Source organism: Aphis gossypii, chromosome X (assembly GCF_020184175.1).
Source record: "Aphis gossypii isolate Hap1 chromosome X, ASM2018417v2, whole genome shotgun sequence".
Taxonomy (NCBI): Eukaryota; Metazoa; Arthropoda; class Insecta; order Hemiptera; family Aphididae; genus Aphis; species Aphis gossypii.
Window position 1 is genome coordinate 4,794,084 of NC_065533.1, and position 25,077 is coordinate 4,819,160.

Consider the following 25,077-nt stretch of genomic DNA (forward strand, 5'->3'; position numbering starts at 1 on the left):
CAAATCAATTTATTTATTAGAATAATTATTTAAATCTAATATATATTATAAAATATTACGTTTTGTTGTTGTATTTTTTTATAATTGTATCAAATTTGATTTTCATTTTAAAGCACACTTATTAGTTATTACACTATACACCACTAAAAATGATCAAACTAACTAGTAAGTAAACTCGCGGTATACTGTCACACAAATAAATCTAGTCTATGCCGAATGGTGTGGTTCAATACTATCTTATCTTATTATTTTTATTAATATGACGACAATGGTAACAAATCTTGTATGTTATCTAATCCAGTCCCGGTCATCTACCTAATGATATAAATTTCATACATTAACGAAAACCCAATTGGTATTTTATATATTAATTAGTAAAACGGTGTAATTTATATATTAACTAGCATATTTAGGAATTTTATAGAATAACTAGTTATTTGATAAAATAACGTATTACATATATTACTGCTAACATATATAAGTTTTAACTATTAATATTATAACATAGCAATTTATTTTACTATTATCAATAAAGCAAGTTAAATACATTTTTGCCGAAAAGATTGAATTTATTATAATAGTACATATATATGATATATAATGTGTTTTTGTATTGTTGTTATTAAATTTTGAGTTGATATCAACTTATGGTAAAATGGTAAATAGGTAGGTTTGTTGTATAAATAGGCATTAACGTAAAATGAACTTAAATGTTTAGAAAATTTCATTATGTTCATAAAAAAATATTTTAATATACCAAAAAGTTTCAAACTTTTCATAAATAATATTTTTGAATTACAATATAGTAACTAAAATTGTTATTATAATTGTTATTTTTTTTAAACACACAAAAAAAAACTCATTATTATAAAATCAATATATATATATATATATTATATATTGTTCTTCACATAATCTAAAATAAATTAAATTAAATTTACTAGGCAACATTATATTATAAAATATTATAAATAACAAATAAAATAGTAAGACAATAAGTTTATTTAATATTTAACACTATAATAATCCTTTTTTTCTTTTATCCCTTAATCTTACCAACAAATTTTATTACACCCTTTTGGCCTTTTAAAGTTTTCTTTTAATATGGCATATCTATTATATGATAAATGATAAAAATATTTAATTTCTTTGAATGAATATGTGTATCATATATAATAGGGTTTGGAAATAGGCAACCCACTGACCTAAATCTATTAAAAACAGGTTAACTGCTACATAATTTTTCAATGCATTGCCATTAGAGCTACGTGTACCATTTTTGTTATACTTGTTGTCTTGCCAATAAGTTTTTGTGTACCATTATTGGTATACAGGACTATGGTAGTCTTAATTAAAAAGGGTTATGTATACCTTCTATGATACATGTAAATAAAATTTTAACACAGGAAAATACTTCGTAGCCCACCAGATAAACAAAATTTTCAACCAGCCCATTGAAATCTTATAAATTCATTTTTTAGGTAAAAAAAATTTTAAAAAAAATTATAATTTAAAATAACACTGTAGCAAATAAGGCAAGTTCCCTACTTTTTGGGTTAGCCCAAATGGCGAATCCACCATGTATCAAAAATGGTAAACATTGCGGTTAACCTGTTAATGCTGGTTTTCCGTATAAATATTTAATCTATTTTTATGGTGTATTTGGAGATTATGGTGGTATTATCGCTTATCATTGTTTACAATAATAGTCACGATAATACAATAATTATTAACTAATATTTAAGTTATTTTTGGTCCTAAAATTTTTTTGCTGTTTAAAAATTAATTATACAAAAATAGTTGTACTATAATATTATACATATTATACTTTGATTAAATATGTAAATGTATAAACTTCCAAATAATTCTTAATTCAGCTATTAATATATTTATAGACTTATAAAAATGAATGTTTCAACTGTATGTATTTTTTTTGTTTTATTTTAGCAAATAGTACAAATCAGTTTATTACATTGGAGTTCAAGACTCTAAATACAGAATGCTCTTATGATTATGTATTCGTTTATGATGGAGATTCATTTAATTCACCTCTCCTAGGAAGTTATAGTGGAAAGAATCAACCTCAGTCAATATTAGCATCATCAGGTTTTGTAAGTATTTTTTTGTCAATACATCATGATAACTATTTAAAAACAATAATTACTTCAAAAAATTAAATATAAAATAGAATAAACCACTCAAAAACTAAAATTAAATTATTCAATCTATTAAATCATTTAAATATATAATGACAAATTACAAATGTATTAATACTTTTACTAAAACACTTTATAAATTAAATACATCATAACATAGAGTTAATTTTTAAAATTTGAGTTTATAGGTGTTTTAGAATTAAAAGTTAAAAATGATTTAAATAGCTTAATAATCATCTTTGGCTGTTAAAAGCTTTGTTTGAGTGTATAATCACTTGAAGATCAATAGTTATTTATGCAATCCACAATCATTATTGGGTATTTAGCTCGGTATAATTCAGTTAGTGATAATTAATGTGTGTAAATGATAAATTAAATGTAAAATAAGTAGTAAAATGCTCTCATACGTATATATTAATAACAGTACGTATGTATAAGATTACATACGTATGTACATAGTCTCATATAAATGTTAATAACACGCTATACAAATCAATCTTTTATTAACAATTTATCTAGTGAAATTCAATGTTATTAAATTATTAATATTCATAATTTTAAAATCTCATTTTAAAGAGTTAAAAAAGTATTTTAAATGTTCAATTTCAAAACAGTGAAAAGGTTTTATTTGACAAATTGCATAACAAATAATATTATTAAATAACAAATAATTATGTTTAGAATTTTATCATATTATGTTCTTAGATATTTAGTAAAATTAAAAGTCAGATTTATTTTATTAAAAAAACATCGCTAATACTAAATCTTCATAAGATATTCACATAGTGATCAATGAAGTTGTTCATTTTTATTTAGTATTGTAATTAATTGTTGCGGTTTTGCATTTTTTGATAAAAATTATGCTGTATAGATGTACATCTCCTTAAGATATATCTAATATTTGTCTCCATTTAATGTTTTATTATTTTTGTAGGGAATTACATGGATCTGAGAGTTATGTTTTAGTTATTTTTTTTACTAATACCCCCTCCTAATAGAAATAATTTTCTTAACCATTACTAAAAATATAAAATAAATTATTACAAATTTAATCACCTATAATAATTGAAAATTTAATTATAAAAAATATGAAAAGGTCACTGTTTTATTTATTTTTACAAACTCTGTTCTATTATTAAATAGTCCTAATTTAAAATATTATAATTAATACATTTTTGTTCATTATCTGGATTATATTCTTTAAAGTATGTATAACCCACGCATGAATATCCAAAAATAAGTAATTAGTGAATTTCAGTTATAAAGATTATAATTCTAGATCATTTTAAATGCAATTTTAATTTTAATGTGATACATTTTAAAAACAGTTAACTAATATATCATTCTTATACAATTATTCATTATCATTAATTATTAACTTTCTTTATTATAAATATTTAAAATATTTCATAGTTATTCTTATTATTTTTATTCCTTTTTAATTTATTTAAGTGGCTTTTGTTTTTTATGTTTAGATGTTAATATTGTTATTCAGTGACACAAATTATGCATTAGAGGGTTTTGAAGCTTCCTATTATGTATCTGATTGCCCAAGAAATTGTTCAAGTCATGGATTTTGCCTTCGAAATTTTTGTGTATGTGATAATGAATGGGGGGGTCCTGACTGTGGAACTGAACTATGTCCCGATAAATGTGGTGAACCTAACAGAGGAATGTGTAAACAAGGTCGATGCCATTGCCTACAAAACTATTCGGGAATGGGTTGCACATTGAATAGTTCTGATTCTACAGGAAATAGGTTTGTTATTTTTTATTTTTCATTATTTAAGTGTTTATCTAATAAGTTATAATAAGTTACAAGATTTCATCATTTATTGAATTTCAGATGGCATGATTTATATCAGGGAGGCATACATCCAAGAGCTGCTCATTCAGCTGTATATATTTCTGAGGTTGATTCTTTATATGTTTTTGGTGGATATGATTTAAATAATATTCTTGGTGATCTTGTTGTATTTCGGTTTAATACTTCCATGTGGTATGATCGAAATGATAATGTTATAGGTAACATATTTGTAATTTAATAAATAAGTATCAATTATTTTAACATTTATTTTTGTTCACTGTGCACATTTAGATCCTTTACATACAACAGTCAATTCTATTGGATCAGCCACAATAAATGCTTTGATGACTGCAAAGTTAGGTGACACAAATATTGGAACAAATCGATCTAAATACTCATCTTCTGATAATACTAGTCGTGTAAATGAACATAGACGGAACAAAACGTGGTCTGCTGTATTACATGATATTTTTGTATCACTAGCAGACGATTCAACATTCCTTGAACATCAAAATGATGTAATTTGGTTTTATCAATAAAACATTTAAGTTAGGTTAGGTTAATCCATATTTAGGTGGATTATTTATATAATCCAATCTGGACAAATAATATAAAAATTAATTGATTAAATTTATTTGTTACATTCATATATTTTTTACTACTTGTGCTTTAAATTATAGAATTGAGTTATATATAATGCTTATAATTATTGGTAACTAAAGTGTACATTTTTCACGATTTAGAATATTCGTCATTCACCATTTGAATTTCCTTATGATGAAAACAATGAACATATAATAAATGAAATTAAACTAAAACGATTACCAGCACCACGCTTTGGTCACGCAGCAACAAAGTGAGATATATATATATATATATTATAAAAATATTTAAAAAATATTCTAATTTAATTTTTTAGATACAATGGAGGATTTCTCATGTATGGTGGTAAATTGAAAAAAGGTTTATCTGGAGAATTATGGTTTTATAATATATATACAAAAAAATGGTTTTTACGAGCTCAACATTCAATAGTAATTCCACCTGCTCTTACAAGACATACTCTAACATACGTTGAACATACAAATACTGTTTATTTAGTTGGCGGTAGTAATAGCAAAGGATATTTTTCTTCTAAGATATTTTCTATTCAACTTAATACAGGTAATTTTATATCATTTATGATTTTAAAATAAAAAATATAATATTAAATAAATATTAATAACAAAATCAATAAAATAATTAAATTTAGTATTTAAATAAATTCTTTCTCCAAAGAAAAAAAACATGTTATCATTTTTTAAAATTTTACTATTACTTTTGGTATTTTCAATTTATACAAAGTTTAGTAAAAATGTTTATTTATATTTAATTTTATGAATAAATAATGTAATTTATAGCAATTATACTTAAAATTTTGAGTAGAGCGATAAATGTATGATTTTATGATTTTATTTATTGTTGTATTTTTGTCTAAAGACAATTTTATAGTAGAAAAATGCTTCAACTTCTAACTTCAATATATTTTCTGGTAGGAAAGTAAATCTAATTGGTTGTGCAGGAATCAAATATACAAAAATAAAAAAATAAAAAAATCTCATTACTTTTTCTTAATAATTAGCAAAAACAAAATTGAGGAAAAAACACATTTTTAGAAAATCTGTCTTTTACAAAATCAAATTTTTTATATTGTATTAATTTAAAAACAAATCACTGTAGATCCTTAAAATTATCACCAATTTTTTTTTTCAATTAGAATTTTTTATTTATTGATTTATTTTTAGTTATTTACTGATATTTGATATTATAGTTTTATTAATAATTGTGAATAAAAAAAAATAGTTCAAAAGATATTTTTAAATGTAATACAAGATTCCTTATAAGTTTTTACTAAAGCTCTTAAAAAATTAAGTTAAGTTAAGTATACAGAAATAATTTTTTTACAAGCATTTAAAGATAAAATTTGCAAATTATTTTGTTTGTAAAAATGTAAAAACATATTATACAAGATTCCTAATAAGTCATTTATTTTTACACCTAAAATCTAAAACATATATCAACTTCTTATAAAAGTTCATTTAACTTACCATATCACTAATCTAATAGTAAAATTAAGAACTGCAATAACAATAATATTAATACATAATAAAATATACCTATTAATATAGATATAATATATAATTAAATATAAATTACTAGGTATATTTTATTTAATAATTAAGTTCAATTGAAATTTTACACAAACATCAAATTGCACTCTAGCCCAACATGGTAGTTACCTAATTTCCTTCTTTTTTTACTGTTTACTTACTACTTACTACCTACAGTTAGTCAATTTTTATTTTTATTTAAAAATATTAATGTTTATTATTAGTAGTGAAGATTTAATATTATTAAAACGAAAATTGTATTATTCTTACATTTTAAAATTAAATGGTTTTTTTTATTTAGACGATGACAATGAACAATGGAAAGAAATTAAACCAAGAGGTGGTAAAGAATTAAATTTTCGGGTGGCAGCTCATTCGACAGTGTATGATATTCGTTCTCAATCTCTCATTATTTATGGTGGAATAGTCACAAGTGCATCATGGTTTTCAAAACTTAGTGATCGTATGTTTATTTTTAATATACCAACACAGCATTGGTCTGAAATTAAATATCCAGCTTCAAATGTACCCAATGAACGAGCTTTTCACTCAGCAAATATAATGGGTTTGTATATTAACTCATATTAATAATTTCATATGAAGCAACCTTTAGTTAACTATGTAATATATTTAATACTAACATATCCATGCTTATCTAAGTCTTAACTATATCAATACTCTTAAAATTCAATGTTCCAACCTTTGGTCATTCTTATATTTGTGTCTTCTGCATTCTTATACTAATTCTAACTTAATTCTTATTATAACATTAGACATCATTTAAGACCTTAGATAAATACATTAAGTTTTTAAAATAAATAAATATACAATTAAAACTGTAGATTTTTATATCATGTTCTGCTAACTAATAACAACTATCTAAATGCCTAGTACTCACTACTCAATAACCATACTATTTAATAAAAATCTCAGAAATCTTAAGTCAATATTTGTCATTAAAATTAAAATCTAGTGCACTAGAGCAGCAAAAAAAAAAAAGGTCATTCAAAATATACATTTTAATTAGCATTTATTTTATTAATAATAAATAAATAGGTTATCATTCTACCATGAGGTGTTAAAATTTCTATTTTCATCATACATTTTACTTTTTTGCGGACATTCTTAAGTACCTCAAAAACACGAAAGTAACAATTATTATATATTGACAAGATAGACTATACATATAGTCATATAGATTATAGAATAATATGATAAACTTTAAAATTGTATGATGGAATTTGGAAATGTAAGGGAGGGCCAGATTAAAAATGCTTGGGGGCCGGATGCGGCTTGCGGGCCGTCAGTTGCCCATCCCTGGTATAAACTTTTAAACCTACAATAAATTAATGAATTAAAACAATAAAGCAAAGGTTTTATCAAATCTTTTGATTGTAGGAAATTACATTGTTGTTTTTGGAGGATATACACATAGACATGCCAAAGAAGAAATTTGTTATGACAATGAGATATATCTTTATCATCTTGGTTGCAATACATGGCTTAGTCGAGACGTCCTTGGTTTGTCTACAAAAGGTTAGTGAAGAAATATTCTTTTCTTGAATTATTTATTATTTTACAATTTTAATTGTCAATAAATATATTATAGAGTTCACTCGTAAAAAAATGTTTGGTGTATTTGGACATGGCTCTGATGTTCGCAATGGAAACACATTACTTATTGTTGGCGGTTATCGCGGAAACATAAACTCAGATTTGCTAGCGTTTGTTTTACCACCAACATTAGTTCCAACTGGAAATGATTCCTATCACTTAGAACTTATGTGCTTAAGGTAATAAATATTTACTTTTTTTTAATTAATATTTAAATATTTAATATTAATAATAAAATTAATATTTAGACATAAAGGTCTTCAAGAATGTACAGCAAATCCTGAATGTGGGTGGTGCTCTTCTGACGATACTTGCTATGGACGCAATGGGGGTATTAATTGTACAACTAATTTACAAACAACCAGATGCCCAGGTATCTGTTCTGCATTAACTGATTGTCATTCGTGTTTAATTCATGGGGAAAGTACACCTTTTAACAATAATCAATCAACCACTTCAGTTGCCCATATTATGCAATTAGGTCGATGTGTTTGGTGTATACAAGATGGTCGATGTCATCATAAAAATGGTAATTCTATTCTATACTTAAAATTTACTTTTGTTTAAAATAAATATTATTATTTGTACAGATAATTATGAGGTGTGTGGTCTACATAATAATGTTTTTAATGGTGGAGGAATAGAAGTTGCTTATCCAGACAATTGTAGAGCTTTAGATAGAAGATCAGGATTGACTTTTTTCAAATATTTACATCCTGCAAATTTTTCCCAGCCAGATTTAGTAAGTTCAACTTTTCTATGTATTAATCATTTTGATTATTATTTTTTATTTTAAAACAATTAATAATTGTTATAGGTATCAGTAGTTAATACTAGTATCATTGATGTTTCTACCCATTTACCTATGTCACGGGCTGATCTTTCAATTGGTGGTACAATGATTGTAAGGCTTTCTGGATTTTTGCGATTTCCTCAAATGTGGGACAATCATAAAGACCAACTACAATTATGCTCTCGATATACAAATACACGACTTATAATGACATCTCCATATATGTACCAACCAGTAAGTAAATTATTATTATTTAAATTAATTATCATTTCTTATTGACTAAAATCAATTATTAGGAAATTAATATAACATTAAAAGCTGATGGATGGCAATGTTTACAACTTTCATCGTGGTCTACTGAAGATCAGCCATTTCATGCTCCTGAACGATATTTATTAGATTTAACTACTCATAAAAATATAACATATTCTCAAAATACTGGTTCTGCTATTGTAGAATTACAACACAACAAAGGACATAATAATTCAAAGGTATTTATAGTTATTATTAAGTATTTCTAATTACTTATGTAATAATATATTTTAAATATAAATAGCCTTTTACAATGGAGTATCTAGAACCCTATCATAGCAGAGACAGCTCAATATGTGCTGGTTACCAAAGTTGTCTCATATGTGTTAGTGATGCTAATTGTGCATGGTGTGAATTAAAATCAGTCTGTACTACAAGAAATCAAACAGATTCAATTTTTTGTCATAATAATAATGATATTAATGAATGGAAGTATCTTGTTATATCACCTCAGCTATGTCCAAATTGTTCTAATCATGTGGATTGTGTTGATTGTATTCAAAGTGGATATTGTGAATGGTGGAGCCAAGAAGCCAAATGTGAACGACGTGGAAGGTTTGTTAACAGAATTTTTTTGTTTTTAAGAATGGTTAGTTTAAAATTACTGAAAATTTATATCGTGGTTAACAAGTAATTTACTCTGACTACTTTAATTTTTTGATTGTTTATTATCCAATTTTATTTAGATTACCCGATGGAGTAGTATCTATTGATTCATGTCCTATCCCGTGTTCAAATAGACATTCATGTTCTGATTGCTTGGATAACGGTAGATGTGTTTGGTGCCGAGCAACAAATGTAAAGTATTTTTTATTTATATCTAATCCAATTTTTAATTAAGTATTATAATTTTTAGGAATGTTTCCATTTTTCTGAATATACATCGGAATATCAATTTGGACGATGTCGAGAATGGATTGATAGAAGTGTCCATTATTATGGATCAGGACAGATGCAAATAGATAAACCTAACTTAGCATGTACTTCATGTGAAAAGAGTATGAATTGTTCTAGTTGTCTAAAAACTCTTGGTTGCGGATGGTGCTATGACAGTGGTAACCCAATTCAAGGGATTTGTACAGGAGGTGATTTTAGTAAACCATTTATAGGTATGTTCATTAAACAATGATCCAAGTTATTATCGATTAGGTTAACCAATTTAGTTTGGTTACTTATTTAGTTTTTAGTTACTATGGATATTTAATTATGTTAATTATCTTGTAGGAACTTGTTCCTATATAATGAACAATAATACCTATGAAGAAGACTCAAGTTGGGCATACGCACAATGTCCAGATGTTGATGAATGTGGTTTAGGACTACATGATTGCCATAAAGAAGCCAAATGTACCAATACTCAAGGTTCATATAGCTGTCAGTGTAAACGAGGTTTTATTGGCGATGGAAAACATTCATGTACAAGAACGTAAGTTTCATAAAACAACATTAAACTGAATCCTCATCATTAGGTCGATAAATAATTTCCTTTGATACTCATCTCTAAATTGTTACTAAATAAACCATGTCTAATTATTGATTTCAAATCAGTGTAATACCTGTATTATATTTCATATAGAAAAAATAAAATATTACATAATTTGTACGTTTTACTAAAAAATAATTTAATTTATAGGTGTTATCATAAATGTCTTAATGGCTATTGTATTGGAGCACCTGATTATACATGCAAATGTGATCTTGGATGGACTGGAGCTGATTGTGCAATTAACTGTGGGTGTAATAACCATTCAACTTGCAATGAACGACCTGGTATATGTGATCAGTGTCAAGATTGGACCACAGGACAGTTTTGTGAATATTGCAAGTAAGTTCAATAAACTTTTAAAAAAAACATACCAAGAAACATTAATATCTAATAATTATTTTGTAGAGCTGGAAGTTATGGTAATGCAACATCGTTAGAAGGATGCCACAAATGTGATTGTAATGGTCATGGCGATGAACAATTAGGTATTTGTGATTCTAATTCGGGTAAATGTTATTGTAAACATTATACTGAAGGAGATAATTGCCAATTTTGCAAGAAAGGATTTTTTGGAGATCCAAAGTAATTATTGTCAATAAATCTGTTTATACATAAAAATAAATTATATAATAATAAAATAATAATATTTATGTTTTATAGTATAAAATAATATTTAGGGACATATTAATTAAAAGTTATTTTCTGATACTAATTGATTTTATAGAAATGGAAATGTTTGTTATCACCAATGTATGGCCAGGGGCATTTTATCTGGTATGGGCCCTCAAGGTTTTGGATCAAAATCTGTAGAGATTAGTGCTTGGGAAACACGCTTGGAAGGTCCACCATCAAAAGAATGTCTCTGGATAATTGATCCTGAAAACATGCGAAATAATTCAACTGCAATGTTAGTTCATAATTCGTTAATAGTTATAAAAAAAAAAAAAATAATTAATATTTTCTAATAATAATCATAAAATAATAATTATAAAATTATATTAATGTTGTAAGTTTTTTAATTTCACTGGTTATGTTTTTAGTGGATCTTATGTGATACAGTTAACAATCGATAATGATATAAATGTCCCATGTGGTATGAACAGTGTTTATGTGTATGATGGTCTACCAAATTTTGTATCTATGTCAAGAACACACCCAGCTCATTCCCTTGGTGTATTCTGTACTAGAGATTCTCAGTATCCTTTAACCATAGAAGGAGTTACTGGTAAGCTTACATAATATTATAAAATATGTTTCTATCTTAGAAATTGAAATTTTGTATTAAACAAAAATAATTGATAATATAGGTGTGATGACTGTATATTACAAACAATCTGAACCTACTGAAGGGTTTAATGCTACGTATGTAGTGTTTAGTTGCCCAGACTTTTGCCCCCCAAACCGAGTATGTCATCATAACCGTTGTGTATGTCAAAAAGGAAGTACTGGAGTATTTTGTCAGGACATAATATGTCCAAATGATTGTAATCATGCCAAAGGCCATGGAAAATGTGATCATGTAAGTAGATTTTTGTTAAATTCCATAAATTTAAATACTTAATAATTGTATTATTAATTTATCAGGAATATGGTCGTTGTATTTGTGAAAGTATTTATGAAGGAGAAGATTGTTCAATTTTAGTTCCTATATCTAGTCATTTGCGGCAACCACTTATATTTACAGATCTTTTTAATTCTGCTCATGTATCAGAAAATTTAGATCACTTGCGTCAAACATTGCCTCGATTTGGGCATTCAGTGGTTGCTACAAGGCGAGGTCAATTGTGGTTATTTGGTGGTTATTCATTATCACATGGCCCTTTAAATGATATTCGTTTATTTGATTCTAAAAACAATTCTTGGATGCAAGTAAGCAACTCTGATTTAAATCTGAAATAAACAAAATATTTTAGATTTATTTTACTTATTATACTTATTTATAATATGATAATTATTATTAAAAGGTCACAGTAGATGGTACAAATGATGCTCACATGCCAAATGGGAGATATTTCCATGCAGCCGAAATAGTACATTCTCGAAGGGAAATATATGTTTACGGTGGTCTAACACAAATTCAAACTGCTTATGGTCGTTCTACAAAATATTCAATGAAGATTTTATCAGACTTTTGGAAATTTAGTTTAAAAGATCAAAGATGGATAGGCATACAAGTAATTATTTATCATATATTTATATTTAATCTTAAGAATGTACAGAATTTGTGTGGTAAATTTTAATAATAGTGTAAATCAGTGTATTATCACACTATAGAAATATAGATATAATATATATTAATTATTATATATTTTATAAACTTATAACAGTTTTAACTTTTTTTTTAATTTAAATATTGTAAAAACCCCTAATGAAACCACAAATAATATTGATGTGTTTAAATTTTCTAATATGTCAATTATCTCTATTATTAAAAGTTATTATACAAATCTGAAACTGTTTAACTTAAATTATCTATATAGTACATTTGTAATACAGTAACTTTATTGTTGTGGTGTCCTCAAAATAAAATATTATAAAAGACAATTGATTTCTAAGTCAATAAGATTTGATTAGTATGATTAAAACTGTTTTACCTATTAACAAACATGTTAAATGTTTTTTTTTTTTTTATATAATTTTTAAATTGTGTACAAACGTATAATAATTTATAATATTCTAAATTGAAGCTATAATAAAATAGTATATATCATTTTTTTTCTGTTTGAGAGTATTAGAAGTATTTTATTTACTTTGTAATTTTGTGTATAAATTTAAATCAAACAGTAATTTAATTTTTGTGATTAGGCAATAAAATTTCTATTGAACTAAGTAAGGATAGAATAAGAATTCTATTCCTATTTTCTTTTCTATTATTCATATTTTTGTTTTTCATATAATATTTTTAGTTTTCATGTGTTCAAAACTTGACTAATTATAATTTATATGACTTTTTAATTATACTTTAATATATTGTATAATATTTGAATATTTCAGACAGAATTAGATCCTCCGCCATTGGCTGGCCATACGCTAACATTAAGATCAGTTGGTGATAAAGAAAGTCTTATATTAATTGGAGGTTTTAGTCCAGATATGGGCTTCCTTGAAGATGTTTGGGAGTTTGATATGCAAACAGAGGTTTGGAAAAAGTTTAAGACAAGTGGCTATGGACCAGCTGGTAAGAGTCACAAAACAATATTTAGATTATTTAGCAATTAGTTTACAGTACTTTTTTTTCAATTCATTACTGCTTTATACTTTTTATTTTATTGTTAACTAAATCTTTGTATTTTGTATCTATTTTAATATTTTGATTATTAGGTATTTATGGACATAGTACTGTATATCATGGACCAACAGATAGTTTATATGTATTTGGTGGATATATTTATTCTGTTAATCAAACAATAATGACAGATAAATTATTTGCACTTAACTATGAATTTCAAATATGGACTATTTTACCTATTTTCAAAGACTATAATCCACCAAAAAATAGTCTAGTAAGTAATTTATTTAAATTTTATAAACATATGTTTCAATTGTATAAATTATAATGTATTATAAAATCATGTTGAACACTCTGACCATGAAGCTTTGTTTACATCATAATTCATACTATTGTTATTACTAAATATACATTATTAACCAAATATAATATTCAAATATTCAAAATAATATCAATATTATATTTTCTTTATTTTAGTAATTTTTGAAACAACCATATTTTCATAATATCTGTCTAAAAAGTATTTATTTTATTTTTTAGCCAAGGGGACGATTTTTACATTCAGCTATTACAACTGATGAATATATGTTTGTTTTTGGAGGAAGGACTGATCCACCTAGTACAAATGATACTCTAATAGCTTACTCATATGCGTGTAATCAATGGATACGTTTATTAACTCCAGGTAAAATTTATTAATTCAGTAATAAAAGCACAATTCAAATGAAAATGAAAATAATATATGTATATATTTCAGATATATTTATTATTGGTTTGCCACCACCACCTACTCATGCTCATGCAATGACGTTAGACTTAGAAACAAAGTCAATGTATATTCTTGGTGGTTTTGCTGGAGATATACAATCTCGTGTTACACGGATTCAATTACCACATGACCTTTGTAATTTGTGGTCTGGTAAACGAGATAAATGCAGGTCAGAATATTTTTAAACTTTACACAATTTACAGATAAATAAATATTTAAAATCCATTTATTAAAATTTATTGATTTATTCATATTATAAAAATATTTATATTTCCATTACTTAAATAATTCTGAAATTAAATTATCAACTATCCTGTTATATTATCTATCCCTATGCATACTAAATATTATACATATAATAAATGTGAATATCATGTGTTTGAAGATTTTAACTATGTACTATTTGTTTATTTTAATTAGATCACTGGTTGGATGTTCATTTTGTCAAGTGATAGGAACAAATGTTAGTTATTGTTTTACTCATCTTGGTCCAGGCTTTAATCCTTGCGTATCGACTAATGGTACATCACGAACAAATAACGGAGTATCTTGCAATTCAAATTGGATATCTAGTCGATCTTGTGAACAGTACACAACATGTACTGATTGTTTGGCTACATGGCCTAACAATCATTATGAAAACTCAAATGTATGGTCTTGCAATACAATTTTAAATTAAATATTTCTTTTATTTTAACTATACCTTAGAAATATTATTAATATGATTATATTGTTTTTAGGTTTGTTCGTGGTGTGCAAATTGTGGTACTAAAGGTCAATGTGTTAAAGACCCTTCCAGCTGTGATAATCAATGTAAAACAGTGACAAAAGTAGAAATGTGTCCAAATATTCAATGTATGGCTACTAATTGTGAAAAATGTCATCAGCAAGGAAATTGTTTATGGACTAGGTTTGTGTTTATTAAAATTTATATTATTTACATCAGTCATAATTTATTATTTTTTATATTCAGGCAAATGCATACATCTGAGTTTGGAACTCTTTCAACTAGTGGATCGTTATATGATTGGAGTTGCTCTAGTCTTGATCTCAATCAAAGATCAAATATTAAAATAAAAAATTCTTCCATTTGTCCAGAGCGTTGTTCTGCTCACAAATCTTGTGAAACATGTTTATCATCTCAAGTAAAATATTCTTAATGCATTCTTAATTATAATTGGGTTAAAATTATTTTAATTTTTAGGGTGGTGAAGGAGGATGGCATGAATGTCGCTGGTCAATTACATTAAATGAGTGCATTTCACCTAGTTATCAGCCACTGTACTGTGCTGGAGGTGTTTGTGGACTTGTTCTTAGTGGTGGTAATATAGATCGTTGCCCTCAACCTTGTTCTAGTTATACTCAATGTTCAACGTGTCTCCGCCATACCCATTGTGGATGGTGTGCTTTAGATGTATTAAACAAAACTGGACAAGTAATTGCAATTTATTTTAAATTTACAATTTTTAAATTTACAAATATCTTCATTGAAAAAACACAGAATAATATTTTATTTATTTTTAGGGAATTTGTACGGAAGGTTATATGTCTAGTCCAGCTTCTGGTCCTAACCATTCATGTCAGGAATTACTTCAACATTTAAATACTGAACCAAAAATGGCAGCTTATCATAACTTAGAATCTCATGATTTCATTTATGGAATAGATGAAGCACTTTCATTATCTACAGATGTAGCTTTATTAAATAAGGACTTAACTTTAAATGATTCTGTATCATGGTATTATATAACATGCCCACCGGAAAATGAATGTGTGAATGGTCATCATAGCTGTAATCCAGAAAGTGAAGAATGTGTTGATCTTGCTGATGGATTCCATTGTGTTTGTGGCAATGGTTATCAACCTGATGATAATTCTCAATGTATTCCAATTTGTACACAAGGTAATAAATTAAAGCATGTTATTGAAAAATAAGTAATTTTAAAAATACAATAAAATATGGTTGTCAACGAGTCTACAACCATTTTATGTTATACATGTACTATAATATGATAATTGTGTTGTTAATTATTTAAAATCACCTAATAGATGCATCTCATATCTCCTATTAAAATATATTTTATCTTTATATCTACCAGTGTTAATATTATAAAATCAATGGTATTGTATGTGACAACAGTCTTGTTGGTTATGTATAATTTGTGACATATTATTACATTATTGTAGGAAGAATTCATTTTATAGAAGATTTTTTCAACTAAAGAAACCATAGTTAAATTTTACACAATTATATTTATGAATGATAATTTTATGAATGGTTTTATTTGTTTTATCTATAAAATTATAGTACTCATTATTCTTACTTTATTTTATATTTTTATAATTACTTATTTCATATAAAAATCACTGATTTTAATACAATTGATATTGTAGACCATAGACCACATACTATTATGATTATTACAGTAGATCACAATTTATTGTCAAACTGCTCTTCGAGGGATATACTGTATTAAAAACTAAAATTAAAATGTAAACAATAAAGCTAACCTTAAATTTAAATTTATTTTTAGGCTGTGTTAGAGGTGAATGCATAAAACCAGATGTTTGCCGCTGTGGTTTTGGTTATGTTGGTTCCAATTGTACTATACAATGTGAATGTAATGGTCATTCTGATTGCGCTGGACCTGATCGCTTAACAGAATGTTTGAGTTGCAAAAACAACACTCAAGGACCACAATGTCAACGGTGTAAACTATTTTATGTTGGTAACCCAGTAGACCATGGTCAATGTGTTCCATGCTCAGATTACTGTAATGGGCATGCTCAAGTATGTGTTGATAAATATGATACTGAACCATTTGATGCTCTAAGTATTTTAAATGATCCTAATACTAATCTTATGCAAAATGATGGCCCTCTTTCTGATGCATATTGCATTAATTGTATGGACAACACAACCGGTCCTACATGTTCTGGTTGTTTACCTGGTCATTTTCGAGGCTCAAATGATAATCGAGATCCTTGCAGGCAAGTGTATATTTTAAATATGGATAATATTTATATTATTTTTAATCAATTATATTCTTGATAATAAAATTTAAAATGTACTTTCAATCTTTATTTGTAGACCTTGTGAATGTCATGGTCATGGGAGTACTTGTGATCCAGTTACTGGGGAAAAATGTGATTGTCAAAATAATACTGAAAGTGACACAAACTGTCAATCGGGGGGTGTACCTCATCATCGGTCTTTAAAAAATACTGTTCAGCTTTGTTGGATGCAACAGTGTTCAAAATGCAAAGAATCATACATGGGAACACCGACTGATGGTCATCAATGTTACAAACAAATGAGTGTAGACTTAAGATTTTGTCTAGATGCCAAACTGCTTGATGAATGTAAAACAAAACCTACTCCACTTTATCCAGGACAGACGGTATGCAGTAAAATATAAAATATTATTTATCATTAAATTTACTTTTATAATACAAAGAAATATATTGTCCATAATTGTTTATGTAATTTTAATAATTATATTTATTTAGTTACCTTTGTAAAAATATATTTATTTGAAATCTATGAAAATTATTGGTTTTGGGAATTAGATTAAAGCAATTAATTCAGACCTTACATGTTTTACTTTAATTACATTATTATGTACTTTTGGTACCATAGGATAATACCTATTAAAGCAATGATAAATCACATCAGGTCAAAAGATAATTCTTAGTAAAATTCAGTTATAACTACATCTTTTGGGATTAAAAAAAATATTGTGTAATGAAAAAAAAAATAATTTCTATTGGAATACGAGTATAGCATTGCTAGGTTCCCTAGCTACATATTATTTTATGACATAAAAACTAACAAAGTGACATATTTTAACATTCAAAAGTTTTTGTGTTGAATATTTTTCTGTACGTCTAGTTAAAATTAAATTTAGCTATTTACTAGAGTAGGTTAATTTTTTGCTTCAAATCACTAGTTGTTTTTATTTACAATTCCTTGCTTTAATCAGAAGTTATTGATATAGCTATTTTTATTTTTCTAGTACTGAGATAATATTTTTTTAATGTTGCAATAAGTTCCTACCTTGTATACATTATAATTTTCTTTATTGATAATACTGCAAATCTAAAATGGATTAATATCTTAAATCATAATATATTAGACATAATACTTGTACCTACTTAACATAATAATATTTTTTTTAAATGGTTACATTCTAAATAATTTTGATTGTAGAGTATTATGTTTTACTGTTTTGCTTTTTAATGAAGCTCATTTTATTTTGTTTTAGTCATTTTTCGTTGTTCAACCACGTTTTATGAATGTTGATATCAGAATCACTGTTGATATAACACAAGGAGCTGTCGATTTCTTCTTAACATCACATGAGGATATTTTTATAGTTACTAAAAATAAATCACTCAATAGAAATGTTTTTGATTTTGATCCAAAGTAATAAAATCCATCAATAAATTTGCATGGTTAACAATTTAAGTCATATTTAAATAATATAACCTGAGCTAATTTTTTCCAGGTTTGAGTGGTTGAGTGAAATGGAAACAATGGAACGTATGAGTAGCAACTCAAATTCTTCAAAAAGTAGAAATTTATTTACATATCAAGAGCACAAAACCAAAGGTTTGTCTACATACGTGACATTTAAAAAAAGTATGTCTCTGTTGATGGTAAAAAATGTCAACAATAGGTATGTCAATAGTCGAAATATCTATAACAATGCTTATATAATTATTACCTATGCTATTATTATATCATTTGTTTTTTAGATTGATCATTACACTTCCACATGACAAACATGATCTATCAGCAACAAGATATTATATGGCATTGTTAGCAATCTCATCATTACCTGCTCAAGCCACTCATTTAGTACCTGTCCCAACATACGGAACAGTGTTCTTTAGACAAGACCAACTTCATATTGATCTCTTCGTGTTCTTCTCTGTATTTTTCTCGTGTTTCTTTTTGTTTCTTGCCGTATGTGTTGTTGGATGGAAAGCAAAACAAGTAAATAATACCACAATTTTACTACATAAGTATACAGAGTTGTCATTTGGTTTGAAAACTGAAAATGCACTTATTTTGTATTTTGTCTGGATTCGTATTGAACAAAACTCTTAATAATTATGATTTCTACATTTTTCTGTTGTTATTAATAATTATGGATATCATAGTCATTAATCATTAGATTAGTTAAATAAAAATCTGTTCCACCAAATTAAGATAATGCAAATCAAATTTTATAAAAGAGATAAAATAAATATCATGCATGAATTTTCAATCAAATTTTAACCTATACATATTATGTTAGTTTTTAAATCTTATTTATTACAAATATATAACTACTTATATAACTAGTAAAGTAATAAAGAGTGGGATTTCGAACTAAATATTTAAAATGAATTAAGTTTTCTTAAAAAAACTTTTGTCAAAGGAATTTATAGTTTATTAATAAATTATTATCAACTAAAAAAAACATGATAAACAATTAATTATTTGATGAGTGAATATAATAATTATAAAATGTCCATTATCATACAAAACAATACTTACTATGAACAGAGTAACACTTAGAAAGTTATACACTATCTTACACTGACTTTCAGTTGCATTTGTATACTTATTTCAATAATATTGTTAAAATTATATTCTGATTTCTGACCCAGAAGAAATATTTTATTATAATACTTTTAATACAGTTTAAGTGATTTAGGAGTTATGTTAGATACCATATCTTATGCCATCTATGAATTTATGGTACATATTACATAAATTTATAAATTATAAAATAAGGTTTTAATATCTTTAAAAAATACTGCAAAAAGAATATACCAATATGGACCTAATTTATATGAAAAACAGCCTTACTTTATTTTTGTGGTACCTATCAATATGTATTGATATATAAGCAGTTGTTTTTGATAATGAATGGGTATTTGAAGTTTTTTGTGTTACTTAACTATGCCTCATAAAATATTTTTTTTTATCCTATATTCAAAAGGAAATTATATAATCCATCTATTTGTAAATCGTATTTCTAACGTGCTCGTGTCAAATGTTTTATCTTACACTAGTAATCTACACATCAAGAAACTTTATCATATACTTCTAATGATTTGGTGAACATTCTTATCCTTTGTATGGGAAAATATTTTTAATATCCGTCCTGGTTTACTTTTCGATAATAATAGATGTATATAAAATATGACAAATAATAATGAAATTATCTGATTTTATGAATTTCCAATAGTCCCATATAATACTTATAATTTTGTGAATAAGGAATAACAATATCATATTATGTGAATTTTTCTTAAAAGTCTTTTTTTTCTGCCCTTCAGGCAGCCGACATGAGACGAGCCCGTCGCCAACAGGTTGTGGAGATGTTGCACATGGCCAAGAGACCGTTCGCGTTCGTGGCTATCGTGCTGAACTGCTCCTCGCCCCAACAGCAGACAGAAACAAACAACAGCCAGGGGGTTCGATTCGGTGACATCAGGCCGCTGGCGATCGAACCGACTAGTGACGCAAATGCGGCGGTCACCACTCTGCTGATTAAACTTCCGGATCGCGGTAATCAATCGGCGGGCACGAGGCTGGCACTCGGCTCCACGTTAGTGTTGAACATGCTTAACCCAAGAGGTGGTTACGCTTCTAACGCGCACCGGCACCACCACCATCACCATCACCACCATCACAACAATGCAGCCGGTCCTAGGCAAAGGAGGAACGCACCCCAGTGATCGCCACGGTTAATCGTTATCTCTAAACAATTGTATAAATATCGTTTGAAAGGTATATCATAAGATTGTGGTCGCAATAACCCTATTTTATTGTTTGCAACAATAATAATTATTTGTTGTAACATAACCCGCAATCATTTAGACCGCAATCTCTGATACAAGTCTCTGATAGACTAATATGAGGGCCATGTATCCAATCGCAATTTCACCCATGACCGAACGCATTTAATTTTAGCACCCTTGCATAATAATTATTCCCTAATGCATGCAATAAATAGTACATACCATATTTATTATTTATAAGTAGATATTTGTGGGTAATGAAACCTAATAATCATTTAATTGATATTCCACTAATTTATTTATAAGTTTAATTTTGTCAATTGATATTTAATAATAATTTATTTAAACTTTTTGGTAGCTATCATTAACCCTCCATCAACTCTATAATAATTTTTTTATCCTTTTATATTTATTATTTTTATAATGTTAAGTTATTGTATCATTTAATAACTGAGTCTTTCCAATTTCCATGATAAATGAACTGAATGATTTCTGATTGCTTTTTATATTATTACTATTATTACCATGATTATGATTTTATCATAAAATTACACTATATTATTTGATCTCTTCATAATGATTCGTATATACTATTATATTATTATGTTAATGTAAATAAATCAGTATAATTAAAAGAGATAACAAATTAAAATTATTAAACACTTGATTAAATGTTAAACAAATAAATGTTAAGCAATCATTTTTTTTTGTCCATAATCCAATATTTGTGTGAAACTACTCACAAAAGTGAATATTAAATACCTTTAAAAATATCACTATTTCATTAATTATAAATTTTGATTTTAAACTGCAATGTTCTGGCATCTTAAAAAATCAGTTAAATAAATCAATTAAAAATTAGTTGATGTTTAAAAGGGTCCACACTGTAACATCTGATTTGACAAACTAAAATTTTTGGTTAAGTGGATTCGATCCCTACGCTATGTTTTCTTACAAAATAGATCTATCTATGCCAATTGTATTGACAATTCTAGAGATTGATTAAGACACAAAAAAAATATTTGAATTTGTCATTAATTTTTTTTTTTGCAAACGATTTTTGCATTTTTTGAACACTTAAAATCCTTTTTAAACTCTTCAAAGTTAAATTTCTAAATTTTGTACCTACATTAAGAATTTCAAAAATATTGATGTTAAAAATAAATTCAAATTTGTAAGAAATTTTTTTTCAAATAAATTTAATTATATTTTTAGAAATTGTATTGGATTACTAGATTAAGATACAATTGGCAAAATATTAATATTCTTAAACAAAAAATACGTACTGTTTATAATAATTAATAAAGTAATGTATAGAATTTGTTTGATATACTTTTCATATAACTAGAATCTCAAATCGTGCTGTGTTTCTTTATACCTACTGGCTACTGTGTAACTTTGGCTCAAATTATAATACCAACTGAAATTATGTACAATTGTGCACAACTTTTTTCTGTGGTTAAATAGATTTTTTTTCATTTTAGATCGATGAAGGAATTATTATTATTTATGATGTCACAGTTATATTTAAAGAGTTTTAATGTGTTATACTACTTATACCTACTCTAAATTTCTAACTGAATGATTTACGACTGTCATTATCGTTTTGTCTCATGCTGATCGCTATAATATATGTTTATTTTTTTGTTCCTTTTTCACTTTAAGAGTTTATTCTTTTTTTGGAAATATTACATAGATAATTGTTTGTTGTGATTTATGATTAAAAAAAAAACTAAAAAGTACCTACACGCAATTTAAAAGATCAAAATGGTTATTAATATAATTGTATTGGTAGGAAGTCACTATCTATAGTGTACTCAGTTAACAATAGAAACAAGCAACACATTATCCTCTAGTTTCATTATTTATTATTAACATTATCGTCTTTAGTAAGTTCATCACAAATTCAAAACCAAAAAAGAAAGAACGTAGGTAAAAAATAAGTATTCTAAAACTTATCAATATAGTTGCTAAGTCTGTGAATTCATAGTTTCATACGAATCAAACAAAATATTTACATGCCTACTTAGCAAAATATATAATATTATATACCTCATTATAAAAAACAATATTGTGATAATCGAATTGACCAAATTAAACGGCGTTGGTCCGTTTTATTCACGTGTAAATGTGTAATCTACATGATCTATCTCTTATCTTCGTATATATATATATATATATATACTTTGGCGGCTTACGTTATAACTTATAAATCATGATAACATTATATAATATATATATATCGACATTTTAGGCACATAGTACGAAGTTTAAACGATAGCCGATAGGTAATTACTAATAAATATTTATTACAAAAACATACGTGTGATCAATTGTATTTACTCGCCTACTCCCGTATAATATATTATAGTATATTTTTGTAGCTCTGTATATAATTCTATAGTTGTAACCATTCCTAATCTATATAATAACAGTATAGAATATAACAAAATATAGACTTATGTCAGTCAAGAGTGTATCAGTACGGCTTCGGGTGTTTCCTTTTAAATATAATTTCTTTCTTCATTAATAAAAATAAAAGCCAATAAACTTACGATAATCGGATACATTATACAGGCAGAAAAAAGTATTGATAATAATATTCATAGGCACCCATCATCTGAACTTGTATAAAAAAAGTTTTGTATGGAATGAAACAATGAAATTTGCTGTTTTTATTTAACAAAACTGAACAAATAAATTCGATTATTTGATGCTTCAATGAAAAGAGTATTTTCTTTTGTTTTTATTTTAATAAGTCTTGAAATTTATATCAAGTAAAAAATGTGAAACCTCCCCGAAAATGTTATCTGGCTACGCTCTTGATGTGAATAATTACTATTATACTTTCTTTTTGTCTTTTGTCTAGTATTAATTCCAAAATGTCTTCTTCTTTCAATGTCTTTTTTACTATAACTTGCATCCATATCATAAATCTATAGCTTTTTTTCATTTATATATTATTATTTATTATTTACCTATGTTTACAATTATTATAACATAAATCAATAATATTTAGCTGAGTGTACCTTGATGCAGAAAACTACCTACCAACCTATATTTTTATTTGTATAGACGTAATTTTACCAATAGACCATTACAAACCAATAAATTGGTTAACCCATTCGTTAATAATATATGTTACCTTAGCTTTTCTCTTACTACCTACTTATAATTTTATTGGCTATTTTCTTAAAAACACATAACATAATAACGACAATTTGTTTTTTTTTTCATTATTTGTGTGTATTAAAATGTTAAGTACCTTATACATATTATTATATAAATAATAATACTATTCTACCAATACGTATTAAAAAAAAAATACCATATGCAAAATATATAATATTTATTATATTTCTGCTTTTATATTTAATTTTAGAGTGCGTATTGTATTGTTAAACTTTTAGTGTATAATGTATATATATATAATGAACAAAACTTAATTTTTAATTTAAATATTTTCTAATGTAGTGTTATACTTATGCAGATATGTGTTGATGTGTTTGTTTTGTTAATTTATTATTATTGTTTATTGGTTTTATTTATTTATATATTTTTTTTTTTTTTTTGTTTGATCAATAAAATGATATAACGTGATATTAATAAATTATTATTTGCTTTTCTTCTTATTATTATTTTATCTCGTGTAGTTGTGTGTAAACATTAATATCCGTTATAACACTTATAATAAAATTATTGTGATATGTAATTAAATGAATTATTTGATAACTGTTGATTATTACTATTATTATAGTGTTGACCAACGATAACCATTACTCTCGATAACAACTTATAAAGATACAATTACCGTACTTCTAGTCTGTTCTCGGTAAGAAAAATATAGCACTTATCTAAAAAGACAGATTAATGGTCTTATGTTAATTTTTGGTTAGCATATATTATACCTAATATTAATGATTAGGTATTTCTATTAGATGATTCGCTATAAAAGACACAGTT

The 25,077-nt window shown here is 26.1% G+C and overlaps 2 protein-coding genes across 3 annotated transcripts in view; one reads left to right on the plus strand and one right to left on the minus strand.

Moving 5' to 3' along the window:
* LOC114125059 (uncharacterized) overlaps positions 1-159 on the minus strand; it is an 18,478-nt gene extending 18,319 nt beyond the window's left edge. Inside the window, exon 1 of the mRNA XM_027988537.2 lies at positions 60-159. The gene's annotated coding sequence lies outside the window, so the exon portion shown is untranslated. The remainder of the gene's footprint in view (positions 1-59) is intronic.
* LOC114125053 (multiple epidermal growth factor-like domains protein 8) overlaps positions 1-24,846 on the plus strand; it is a 27,185-nt gene extending 2,339 nt beyond the window's left edge. For both annotated transcript variants that reach the window (XM_027988526.2, XM_050205726.1), the window contains exons 3-41: positions 1,948-2,111; positions 3,632-3,915; positions 4,003-4,181; positions 4,255-4,481; positions 4,707-4,819; positions 4,883-5,127; positions 6,415-6,678; positions 7,512-7,649; positions 7,723-7,906; positions 7,976-8,256; positions 8,318-8,469; positions 8,545-8,754; positions 8,817-9,011; positions 9,077-9,387; positions 9,519-9,630; positions 9,689-9,941; positions 10,057-10,258; positions 10,466-10,657; positions 10,724-10,900; positions 11,043-11,225; positions 11,359-11,543; positions 11,626-11,837; positions 11,903-12,187; positions 12,283-12,492; positions 13,313-13,496; positions 13,640-13,821; positions 14,088-14,232; positions 14,305-14,485; positions 14,737-14,965; positions 15,057-15,226; positions 15,290-15,461; positions 15,521-15,751; positions 15,841-16,219; positions 16,851-17,307; positions 17,408-17,717; positions 18,582-18,742; positions 18,825-18,995; positions 19,075-19,315; positions 20,650-24,846. In XM_027988526.2, coding sequence (XP_027844327.2) covers positions 1,948-2,111; positions 3,632-3,915; positions 4,003-4,181; positions 4,255-4,481; positions 4,707-4,819; positions 4,883-5,127; positions 6,415-6,678; positions 7,512-7,649; positions 7,723-7,906; positions 7,976-8,256; positions 8,318-8,469; positions 8,545-8,754; positions 8,817-9,011; positions 9,077-9,387; positions 9,519-9,630; positions 9,689-9,941; positions 10,057-10,258; positions 10,466-10,657; positions 10,724-10,900; positions 11,043-11,225; positions 11,359-11,543; positions 11,626-11,837; positions 11,903-12,187; positions 12,283-12,492; positions 13,313-13,496; positions 13,640-13,821; positions 14,088-14,232; positions 14,305-14,485; positions 14,737-14,965; positions 15,057-15,226; positions 15,290-15,461; positions 15,521-15,751; positions 15,841-16,219; positions 16,851-17,307; positions 17,408-17,717; positions 18,582-18,742; positions 18,825-18,995; positions 19,075-19,315; positions 20,650-21,051 — 8,573 coding nt within the window. In that variant the 3' untranslated portion in view covers positions 21,052-24,846. The remainder of the gene's footprint in view (positions 1-1,947; positions 2,112-3,631; positions 3,916-4,002; positions 4,182-4,254; positions 4,482-4,706; positions 4,820-4,882; positions 5,128-6,414; positions 6,679-7,511; positions 7,650-7,722; positions 7,907-7,975; positions 8,257-8,317; positions 8,470-8,544; positions 8,755-8,816; positions 9,012-9,076; positions 9,388-9,518; positions 9,631-9,688; positions 9,942-10,056; positions 10,259-10,465; positions 10,658-10,723; positions 10,901-11,042; positions 11,226-11,358; positions 11,544-11,625; positions 11,838-11,902; positions 12,188-12,282; positions 12,493-13,312; positions 13,497-13,639; positions 13,822-14,087; positions 14,233-14,304; positions 14,486-14,736; positions 14,966-15,056; positions 15,227-15,289; positions 15,462-15,520; positions 15,752-15,840; positions 16,220-16,850; positions 17,308-17,407; positions 17,718-18,581; positions 18,743-18,824; positions 18,996-19,074; positions 19,316-20,649) is intronic.
* Positions 24,847-25,077: the final 231 nt, after the last annotated feature.